Genomic DNA, 12,333 nt, shown 5'->3' with positions numbered 1-12,333 from the left:
ATTAGCGGCATTTAATGCCAAAGGAATTTGAAGAATAAGGACACTGCTATAATAAAAATTCATCCGTCCCTATCTACTCATTTATGTAAACAAGTTTTCTCAGCACTTAACTGAAACTAAGGAAAATAATCAGTGCAAAATCGACACTAAACTGTCACATTTTAGCCATGCACAATATAAATAGAGACAGAGTGCATTTCCATTCACTGAGCCACAAAACCAAAGCAATCTCTTCAATCTTGAGGTGGGTGAACCAAAATAAAATCCTCAGGCTCCCCCCGGGACTGACCAACTGGACCCCCTTTTGGCTAAGGGGATGCCTCAAACTGAGTTGCTAGCCCAGAGAAAGGAGGACAGACAGGCTCATCATGCCCCTGCCCCTTCTTAGAGACGCCCTCTGTGAGACACACCTGCAGGGCCTCAGTATTCACAGCACACCCCTGAGTCTGGGCATCTGGCTGGTGGTTTGTCTCTGCTTGTAACTCAGCATTCCTTTTCACAAACTCCTGGTCTAATAGACAGAGCCTAACTCTTTCAGCCAATTATCAACTAAAGAATCTTTAAACCCTCTATAACCTGTGAGCTCCCACTTTGAGATGTCTGATCTTTTGGACCAAACCAATGTATGCCTTCCACATACTCATTATGACTTCACCTGTAATGCCCATCTTCCTGGAATGATTCTACCACAAATCTTAGAGCATTTTCACCATGTTGCTTTAAGCACTGGGAAAAGAAATAACTCAATGTTCCATTTGATTTAGGCATATGGGAGCTTTCTCCGCTACGTTTGAAAGATGTCAACAGATAATTTTGTAAAAGTAGCACAAGAACGAAACTCTGTTCCTTTTACTCTGTGAAAGGAACGCTGCTTTGTAGACAGCTCTTATTTCTTATTTTGTTGTGAACCAATTTGTTAGATTTGAAAAACCCATACTGATGAATAGTAAAATTTCCTATCACCTGGGGGCAGCCACAGAGATAATGGCCTGTCATTGCTGTGGGGAGAAAAACTGTGGTTAGTTTTATTCAGGGAAACAGAATGAAAGGGGCGACCTAATCAAGGAAAAAAGCGGTAAGAATAAAAACTCAGGAGCTAAAAATGTGGTTGCAGCAATAAGTAGTCTATTCTGCAAATACCTGCAGTGAATTCTGAGTGTTGTAAAGAATTAGAAGTCATATGGCAATAGTTAGAAATAGTTGCAGTCATAGTGAGATGCAAATACTGTATGTTTATACTTCTATCCCTGAAAAAACAAGAAGGAATTTACCAGAGTTGTTGTCTGATCAATGTATAGGCACACTCAAAGTGAGTGACTGACACAGTCACTGTCTTTTCCTCACCTCCCCTATGGTTCTCTGTCATCTGTACCCACCAACGAGGATTTACTGAGCTCCTGCTTTGTGTGCACTTGACCGTCTATAGTTAGAGTCCTCCTGTCTGTGATCCAGTTCTTTCCATTTTTCTGTGGGTGTGGCTTCCGTCAGAAAGCAAATATCTTTTTATTTCCATATAAAATGCGACATATAAGGAGCATAAGGCTTGATATTTTTGAGACTGATAGTTAAATCCAATAAGAATGCCTTGGATTAATTTAACCCATGCACAAGAACTTTGTTGGGTGTCAGCAGTGTGAAATGGGTTCTCAGTTGTCATAAGGTGTAACATGTCACAGGCTAGAATTGAACCAGCTTGTTCTAGACATTGGGCTTTAAATAGAGGAGGGTGGCTCTGCTGCTTGAAATGGAAGTGAACATCTAGCGTGACGGAGGTGGCGTCAGTGACACCCTCAGCTTTCACAGGGAAGGTGAGCTGAGTTTAGGTGGAAGCCCAGCAGCATACTTTGTATTATTTGCAAATACCTGGAGAATTTTAATGGCAGCTACCAAAGATTTTTTTTCTTTTAATGAAGAAAGAAACCATGGGAAGGAACTTTTTTCATCCATGGTGAATTAAGGAGCTTAGGGAATTTCACACCAAAGTTGACATTTGGTATAAAGAGTATTTTGAATTACAGGTCTTAGATCTCTAAGAATCTCTTAGATCTCTTGGAAGGGACTTTCTTTCTATCTGCATAAACAGATGGACCCATCAGTTAACTTCCCTCCCCTCCCTGTTATCTCAATATATTACAGGGGAGAAAAAAAATCAAGAATGCAACCAGACCTGACTCAAATCATTTTAAACATAATACCTGTCTCAGGTTCATTTACATTCTCCCAACTATCTATTCATCTTCCCAGCTACCATTTGTGGTCCCTAAACAGAATGGCCTGTATTCCTCTTCTCTCCCTCCCTGCTAAAAGGAAAGTATAAAAATATCTGGATCCCCTTGGGATCCTGGGTAATTGTTCTGTAATTCTGTCATGCACAAGGTAAATAAACCTCTTTCTTTTATTAATCTGCCTTAATTGTGAGTTAATATTTCAGTGAACTTTTGGGAGAAAGGGCAAGTTTTCCCTCACCTCCACGTAAGTAAATGAAAAGGCCAGCCACTGATGGCTGTGCTGTGATTTAATTCCTTCGTGATTTCCCAGGAAGGATTCCCTAGAATCCTGTTAAGCTATCTTAGGATAGGAACTGCACGGCAACTCTGCTGGAAACTATTGTCATCACGTTGTCATTCTGTGAATACACTGCATTATATCTTGGTAACTACTCTTAACTTGTGTGTCTTCTGTGCTCCAATGGGGCTTCCTGGTTTCCAAACATCAGAAGGTTTTGCTGAGTCAGCAACAAACACCTTAGAGAGGACATGGATGCTAATGTTGCTTTTGAAAAATGAAATCTTAAGTCATAAATCAGCTTGCTTAGATTCCTGACATTGCAATCCTCCTGCACTTCTTATTCATAAGGATAATATTAAAATTCATCAGTGAGCTTTGGCAAAAATAAAAATAAAGAGGTAAAATCTGGGTGCCAAGGCTTTCTGGTGACTTGTGAATGCCCTAAAGGGTCCGTGTTTCACAAGTCATTCTTTTAAACGATAAGAGCTGATCTCTACCATAGATTTGAAATTTATTCATTACCATCAGATCATTGGGCTGATTTTTACAAAACTTGTGGCTAAACCCTGGGAGATTTGGGCAGCAGACGACTTGGAAGGGAAGGGAAGGGATGAAAATATTAACAACAAAGGGCTAAACGGTTTCATTTCTGTCCTTACCTCTCAATCTATAATATGCTTGAAGACTGGCTAAAATCTGTTTCATGGATTCCTGCGGACAGACTTTAACCCCTGTGGGGTAAAATGCTGATCTTTTTGTTCGATGCTTTGTCAAATTGTATACTCGCCTCAGGGCTGACAGTTTGTACATTTTTTCAATACTTTCCGTTCTTTCGATTCTTGGGGCTTTGTCTATGCCTTTATTTTCAGAATGATATGTTTTAATGGAGATATCTGTAAAAGAAAGATTGATATCCTGGTGAATATATACATTTATGTGATATAAGGGACATATATGGATAATTGAATGAGATAAATTAAAAATTAAAATTATCTGGCTTATGACATTTATACTTTGGCGCAACTGCCAAATGTAATATTCCAAATGACAAGGCATTTTCAGAAATAAGAGAATAGTGTAATGAGCTGATCAAGATAAAAAAAGCCAACATCTCAAATCATCCATCTTGCCTTTAAGAACTGCCAAATATTGAAACCATTTCCCACACATCTCTCTAAAAATCACTCCCCACTTAGCACTCTAGCTTCCCGAGAGATGCTTCTTTTGATAGACATATTTATAATATATTTCAAGTGGGAAATGATAGAGCCCTGTGGTACCAGAGGTGTGCTCCTGACGAGGAAGTGGGGCATTTCTAAAAACCCGAGGAAAAAAATGCAACGAAACAAACTTTCTGGCAGCCCTCAGATTTCTATCCTGGCAGAGCTCAGAGGATGGCGATCTGGCTGAAAGTGAGTTAAGGCAAGGATAGATCTTAGAGTTGCATTTACAGAGCAAACTTGCTATTTTATGGGGGTGGTGGTGGAATAATGAAGGGGAGGACCCAGAGAACGGGCTAGCAGAGAAAGTAACAGCCTCAGCCGTTTTCCCCGGCTGGCAGGCCAGGTCTACCAGAGTGAGGTGTAGGCTTCATTTTTGACTTTCAAGATCTCTCATAATAATGACTTACATTCACGGAGCTCCATTTTATTTTGAATTTTTTATACATGTTAGATCATATCATTCTCACAGAAGCTTTACTGCCCGTAGTATAGATGAAACAGATATAATTTTTCTCAGTTTACCGCGTAGCAGTATACTGAGGCTTGGAGGTGGCAAAGCATGTCATCAGCAGGGTCAGATCTCAGGCCCTCTCTTCCCTTCCATCTCTTTTATCCATTCTACCACATAAGAGAGGAATTATGGATGAACAGTTGGGACTGCTTACTATATATGGTCCCTGGAGATTCCAAACGTGGTTTACAGTGATTCATATTTAATATTCCCATTTACTAGGGAATGCTCTCAAACCCAAATCTTCTTGGTACAGATGAGGGGAATCAAGCAGAAATCCAAGAGGGTAGCTGGTGAGCAGTTCAAATCTTATCAAAAAGTGTAAAAGTCTCTCTACATGTAGGTGTGGAGAGAATCCTGGTGGGAACACGCCTTCTCTGCCATTTTGAGGAGTCTCAGAGTGGAGTGTCAGAGTTGGGTAGTGGTGAATTCTTAGGAAAGAATCTCCAGGAAGGAAGGAAATTGAAGGATTGATTGGCTCACTCAAAGACAAACTAGTCATAATCTTTGGGTTTGAATACAGGCACCAGCCACTTTTGAGATCCTCAGTTAATTCCAATAGGCAGACAGCTTTGGGAACCCCTGCTTTATAGCTCTCTATGGATGCTTCCAGCTGGAAAATCAGGATCACCCACCTCAACCTGGCTTCCGTAACATGAAAGTTACCACATCCAAAGGAGAGGCAGAGGGAGGGGATGCTGGAGAAAAGGAAACTCTGCTCTGACTTTCTGCCTTTCTCTGGGCTCTGTTTCCTCATGTGGGGTCCTCACCCCCAGAGGGCTTCCAGTAAATTCCCCCAGCAGCAATGGGAGCAATGCATCTGCTCTCATTCCTATTGAAAAGTAGCCTCCTCTTTGTCTGGCTGGCTGAGGCCATGTGCCTGGCCGGAGGGCTGCTGCCAAGGGACCCCTGGTGCTATTGGCCTGAGCTGAATAATCACAGGGCAGGGGACTGTAAAGTGGCTTGTCCTAACTGTAGAGTCAGAGTCAGGTGTTTTGGAGTTGCCCGCATGGCAAAGTGAAGGGTGCCCATTCACTTTCGGGGCAAAGTGCAAGAGGGGGATAGAAGTCACACACACTGATGTTAGTGCCCTCTGCAGTTAGTAAATGTGAGTTTTGGTATAGGAATATTAATTTTAGTAATCTTTTCAAACACTTTTAGATTATAAAAGTATTGTCATAGTAAAAAGTAAGTTTCTGTAATTCTGTGTAAATTGCCTTTAGAGTGGAAGGAGCAGCTGTGTCTTTGAGTGATTCTAGGCCTGTCTGGTGTGGCACAGACCACACTGAGGGAGGCTGTGCCCCGACAGGCCATGTCCATCTCATTCCTGTCACAGTACCAGCTGGCAGTGGGGGGGGGGGGGGGGCTGTGGTTGCACTGGCCTCTTGTCCACCTCGTCATCCCCACAGTCTTCAGTCCCTTGGGGTTGGTCCTGTTCTTACATTTTATGTTATGCTCTGTAGAGTGAACTGAATAACTTCATTCACCCTGGTTCTGGGAACAGGGTATATTGTATATATCAAAATAGAAGAACAGATTTGGAATGTCCCCAAGACAAAGAAATGATAATTGTTTGGGTGCTGGAAATCTTAGTTATCCAGATTTGGTCATTACATATTGTGTGCTTATATCAAAATACCACATGTACCTTGTAAATATGTACAACTATTATGTAGCTATGAGAATTACAAAATAAAATAAAAGTGTTGGGCACAGTGTGAATGCACAATAAGAACTTGTCCACCGTAGGATGACGATAGTTAATAATAATATATGGTTTCAAGTAGCTAGAAGGAGGATCAGTATTCCCACACACAGAAATGATGAATATTTGAGAGGATGGGTATGCTAATTACCCTGCTCTGAGCACTGTGTGTTATCCGTATCAAAAGATCACTGCGCACCCCACGAATATATACCGTTGTCATGTGTCAACTCAAAGACATTTAAAAACACTCAGAACCTTACACAGTGAGCACTCACATGTAAGATATTACCATTAAAATTTTAATTAAAAAATCCCTCCTTTGTCGGATAATCTAGGCATTTCACTTCCTGGCATCTTGCATCCATCCTAAAATGACCCTTCCCTGTCCCACTCTTCTGTTCTAGAAGAGACCATGCCTGTGCCCTGAGCCTTCCTGTGCTTCCTCACTGCCGCTTTGGTTTGTTTGCATTTCCTGCCTGAGGGCCCTCTTCCTCCTCCTGTTTGCTGCGCTCCTAGTTTTTTATAAGGGCCAGGTGAAATACCACCTGCTCTTCTGAGCTTTCCCGGGTCTCACATTCAGAGTTCACTCATTGCTCCCACTTACTCCTGCAGCATGGTTCATATCTCTGTGAATTATCTACATATATGTATCAAAACATCACTGAGTACCCCGGGAGCATGAGTATCAGTTTACCAGTATTCTTTAAGTGACTACTATGGGCCAGGCCCACTGGGGTACGTTACGTGCCAGGTACACTGGGGTACACAGTTGTAAACTTGATGAACAAACATCATGGAACTTGTATGGTAGCACTTGCTTCATCTTGCCTTGAATACTAATTTGTTGTAAATACATGAGTGTCTTCCTTTAAACTGAAAATACCTTGAGGGTTTGTATTATAATCCTGTCTTCCCTTCCCTGTTCACCCACTACACTGTTGAGACTGTGACAGACATACAATGTATATTAATTAAGTAACAAGGAAAAATGCCCATGGAAATATTTATGGTTTTTAAAAAATATATACGTATGAGTTAGATTTGTTTTGAAAACCATTGCACCATAAAAAATAGCTTCATGTGTTCTGTCCACCCACATTATCACAACTTCCCTTTTAAATTTCTGCCCCTTCCTTAGTGTCTAATATCAGAGGCTAAGGACACAGTCATCTTATTGAAGATAATATCCTAAGTGAAAAAGCCGATAAAAATTCTTTTGTGAGTGAATACAAAAGAATGGACAAGAGATAGTTTATGTATAAAATGTGCTTCTAGGCCCTTTTAATTTATCCATAAATAAATAAATGATAAAGAATCAGTTAAGAAAGTGTGTATCACTGGGAGAAATACCAGCATTGTCTGGCTCATTACAAGGACAGGACTGCAGCTCTCTTGCCTCTCTGTTATTGAACCTGATAGATAAAACCACACTTATGTATGTATGGGGTATGCATCACTTCTTCTAGGAAATGTTCATAAACTTTATTGTCAGACCTTATATATTCTGCTTTCTGTCACTAATTTGATGATTGGTCTCAGCTTCTACCTAAAACCAACACTCTCACTTAGGCACTGCACCCCATCCTTTCTTACCCCTCAAGAACATTCTTCCAGAAACTCTTTACTCATCTCCACGCATTATCATTTTCAGTTTTTTCTATGGGATCAGTCTTAGAAGCAGAGAAGCTCACAAACATGCTATTACTTTTCCTTTATTGAAAAGCCCTCTCTTGATACCATTTAATACCTTCCAGCTACTGACTCATTTTTCTATTTGCACTTATAGTCAACTCTTTATAAGATTTTTCTTGCCTGGTAGGTTTAAAAAGTTTTGAAAATGTTAGAGGGCTGTAAAAAAGCATGCTGATTCTGAGAGGGTGGAGCAAGATGGCAGCTGAGTAACAGCTTTTTTGCAACTGGGCACAGTGATATTGGGGAGAGAAGACCCCCTAGGCATCTCTGGCTGGTGAAATCTGCCCAGAAATATCCCTTTGGGGACACAGGGAGACAGCGAGAGACTTATGGACCCCAAGAGAAGGACAAAAGCAGTGGAGAACTGGCAAGTGGTTGTGTTCGTTAGGTCTGAGGCTGCCCACAGCTGTAACTACAGAAGCAGTGAGAGTGCAAACAGGGAATGCCTCCCCTGTGGGCTGTTTAGATTTTTTGGACTTGGGCACTTGGTTGAACTACCTTGGGAGAACTTGGGTGAGAGTGCGGATGACTTTAAGTGTTGTCTAGGGCCCTGGACTGAGTCACTGACCTGGAATGTGGCTAATATTGTTCAGTTGTGGGCCGCCTGTGCAGCCATTGTGGGAGAACTGCCCCTGCAGGCCCTCAGGGTCTTAGGGTAAGGATGGGGCTGGGAGACCTTGGGGAATAATCTAGTGACTGAGCAGCCCAAAGGCGGGGACTGAGACACTGAGGAAGAACGGAGATTTCAGTGTTTGACACTAGCAGGGCTACCTTACAGCCTTGGCCATCAGGGGCATAGAGTCAGACCAGTTTTGTGCACTGCATAAGCAAGCAGCCACTTCAGGTAGGATCCCAGCAAAAAGTGCTTTCCTGGGAACACCTGTGCTTAGCCAAGGTAACAGTTTAAAGTGTCTTTTAAGTGGGCTGAGGAGAGATTTAGGTTCTCAACCCTGTGGGGTTTGAGAAATCAGCAGAGGCCTCCAGTCTCCATGTTGTACAGCTGTATCAGCATTATGATTAACATCTCATACCCCAGAAGATCACCTATTGCCCAGACAATATTCAGCAAGATATATATACTGCTTTTTTTAAATTTCAACATTTTCCCTCTGGATTTTTTTTTTCTTTCTTTTCTTCCTTCATTTTTCCAGTTTAAATATAATTTTCCATTGGGAAAGTTTCATTTATAATGTTCTCTAGAATGACTTCCATACCTCCAGGGCATTCTTTAATAATTAGTACTTAATTTTTGCTAGTGTTTCTGCCCCTATTATTTGGTTTCCCCCCAATATTATCTGGTAAGGTTTTCTGTTTGTTTTGGTTTGATTTATAGTATTTTTGTTTTTCCTCTCTACTTGGTGGACATGGGGTGCTATGTCTGAACAGGCTGGCAAAGAGCTGCTGACCCAAACCAGCACTCCCAGAGGTTGGGGATTTTAAAGGTTGGGTCAAAGTACCCTACTATACACCCACATTACTTTTGTCTCCTTCTTTTTGTCAATATTCCATTTTAACTCACTCCCTCTCCTTTTCTTTTTTAAGTATTTTTTCCCTTCTTGCTTTTCAATCTTGTCATTCTTCTGGTGTTGTACCAAAAGAACTCATCAAAACCTTAGGCCAGATAAGAGGAAGAGGAAGTGAAAAGAAAATTGGGGCAAGGAAACAGATAAAAGAAAACATTCATGAGGAAGAATCAGCAGAAAAATCCTGGCAACATGAAAATCAGTCCAGAGAAACTCCCCAAGGGACTGTGAGGTAGCTACTACAGAGGATTCCACCTATAAAGAAATGTTAGAAATGACAGAAGGGGAATTTAAAATAGAGATGATGAAAACAATGAAGAAAATTTCTGAGGAGGTGGAAAAGAACCAAAAGGAAATTAAAGAACAGAATCAAATAAGAGATGAACGATATGAAGAATATAGGAAAGATGTAGCAGAGTTGAAGGAATTGAAGCAGTCAATTAGGGAACTTACAGATGCAATAGAAAGTATCAACAGCAGATTAGACCACACAGAAGAAATAATTTCCGAGGTAGAGGACAAAGTTCTTGAGTAACTCAGATAGTTAAAGAGGCAGAAAAGGAGAGAGAGAAAGCAGAATGTTCAATGACAGAATTATGGGACTTTATGAAGCATTCAAACATATGAGTTATAGGTATCCCAGAAGGGGAAGAAGGATGCTCCAGAGAAATGGAAGCCATTCTAGAGAATATTATAAATGAAAATTTCCCAAATATTACCAAAGATTCGGACACACTTCTTTCAGAGGGATATTGGACCCCAGGTTACCTCAACTCTAATAGGGCTTCTCTAAGACACATTGTGATGAACCTGTACAAAGTCAAGACAAAAGGAAAGATTTTGCAAGCTGCCAGGAGTAAGTGCCAATTGACCTATAGTGGAAAATCTATCAGGGTGACCGCAGCCTTCTCTAATGAAACTTTTCAAACAAGAAGACAATAGTTATCTACCTTTCATCTACTTAAACAGAACAATTTCTAGCCCAGAATTCTATTTCCTGCTAAGCTAAACTATAAAATTGATGGAGATATCAAATCTTTTACTGATATGCAAACATTGAGGAAATTTGCCAAAACAAGATGAGCTCTACAGGAAATATTTCAATCTGTTCTACACATTGACCATCACAATGGACCACCAGCAAAGTAAGCACCCAGAAATTAAAGGACAGAACCTAGCTTCCACAATGATGCCAAAGACAAAAGCAAGCACTGGACTTTCACAAAATAAGATGAATAGAATGTTACCACACTTACCAATTATCTCGATAAATGTCAATGGCTTAAATTCACCACTGAAGAGGCATAGATTGGCTGATTGGATTAAAAACACAAGCCATCCATTTGCTGTCTACAGGAAACACACCTAGCCTCAAAAGACAAATTAAAACTCAGAGTTAAGGGTTGGAAAACAAGTTTTCAGGCAAATGGAATCCAGAAGAAAAGAGGGATGCAATTTTATTTTCAGTACATGTGAATTTAAAGCAAATAAAGTCAAAAAAGACAAAGATGGTCACTTCATATTGGTCAAGGAAAAATACAACAAGAAGACATTTCAATTCTAAATATGCACACAACTTAAATGCTCCAAGATTCTTGAAACAGATCTAACTGAGTCTGAGCAATGCGATATCCTATAATACCACAATAACACGGGACTTTAACACTCCTCTTACAGAACTGGACAGATCCTCTAAACAGAATCGATTGGCTGACTGGATTAAAAAACACAAGCCATCCATTTGTCTGCAGGCAACACATCTAGCTTCAAAAGACAAATTGAAACTCTGAGTTAAGTGTTGGAAGACAATTTTTCAGGCAAATGGAATTCAGAAGAAAAGAGAAGTTGCAATCTAATTTTCAGATACATGTGGATTTAAAGCAACTAAAGTTAAAAAAGATAAAGATGGTCACTTTATATTGGTCAAGGAAAAAACACAACAAGAGTTGTGTTTTAATTAAGTCTAGGGAGAGGGTGTGATTCCAAATATTTTAATTCTAAATATTTATGCACCCAATTTAAATGCTCCCAGATTCTTGAAACAGACCTTACTCAGTATGAACAATACGATATCGTATAATACCATAATTACAGGGGACTTTAACACTCCTCTTACTGAGCTGGACACATCCTCTGAACAGAAATTAAACAAAGATATAAGGGACTTAAATGAGATCCCAGAACAACTGTGCTTGATAGATGTATATAGAACACTCCATCCCAAAGACAAAGAATATACATTCTTCTCATCGCCCCAAGGAACATTCTCCAAAATTGATCATATTCTAGGACACAAAACAAACCTCGACAGAATCAAAAGAATTCAAATTTTACCTATATCTTCCCAGACCACAAGTCACTACAGGTGGAACTCAACTCCAACAAAAATGTTCAACCTCACACAAAGGCATGGAAATTAAACAACCTTCTGGTGAATGACAGTTGGGTGCAGGAAGAAATAAAAGAGGAAATCATTAACTTCCTTAAGCATAACAACAATCAAGATATAAACTACCAAGACCTGTGGGATACTGCAAAAGCAGTTTTGAGAGGAAAATTTATCACTTTAGATGCCTACATTCGAAAAATAGAAGGAGAGCACATCAACAAACTCACAAGCCATCTTATGGAATTGGAAAAAGAAGAACAATCTAAGCCTAAACCCAGCAGAAGAGAAGAAATATCCAAAATTAAATCAGAGATTAATGAAATTGAAAAGAAAAGAATCATTCAGAAAATTAATGAAACAAGGAGTGGGTTTTTTAAAAAAATAAATAAAATAGAAAATGTTTGGCCAAACTAACTAGAAATAAAAAAGTAAAATTTCTAGTAACCTCAATCAGAAATAATAAAGGGGATAACAACTAATGCCACAGAAATGATAAAGGGGAAATAACAATTGACGCCAACTGATTCAGAGATCTCCGAATACTACCAGAAACTCTATGCCCAGAAATTTGACAATGTGAAGGAAATGAATCAATATTTGGAATCACACCCTCTCCCTAGACTTAGCCAGGAAGAAATAGAGCTCTTGAACAGACCAATTTCAAGCACTGAGATCAAAGAAACAATAAAAAATCTTCCAACAAAAAAATGCCCTGGTCAGGATGGCTTCCCACCAGAATTCTATCAAACCTTCAAAGAAGAGCTTATTCCCATACTGAG

The 12,333-nt window shown here is 40.0% G+C and overlaps 1 protein-coding gene across 1 annotated transcript in view; it reads right to left on the bottom strand.

The window, feature by feature from the left end:
• The window catches only part of IMPG1 (interphotoreceptor matrix proteoglycan 1), a 163,033-nt gene that overhangs the window by 126,082 nt on the left and 24,618 nt on the right, over positions 1–12,333 (bottom strand). Inside the window, 1 exon segment of the mRNA XM_053603577.1 lies at positions 3,168–3,401. Coding sequence (XP_053459552.1) covers positions 3,168–3,401 — 234 coding nt within the window.

Source organism: Nycticebus coucang, chromosome 9, assembly GCF_027406575.1.
Source record: "Nycticebus coucang isolate mNycCou1 chromosome 9, mNycCou1.pri, whole genome shotgun sequence".
Taxonomy (NCBI): Eukaryota; Metazoa; Chordata; class Mammalia; order Primates; family Lorisidae; genus Nycticebus; species Nycticebus coucang.
This window is presented reverse-complemented; position numbering and strand designations above follow the sequence as displayed.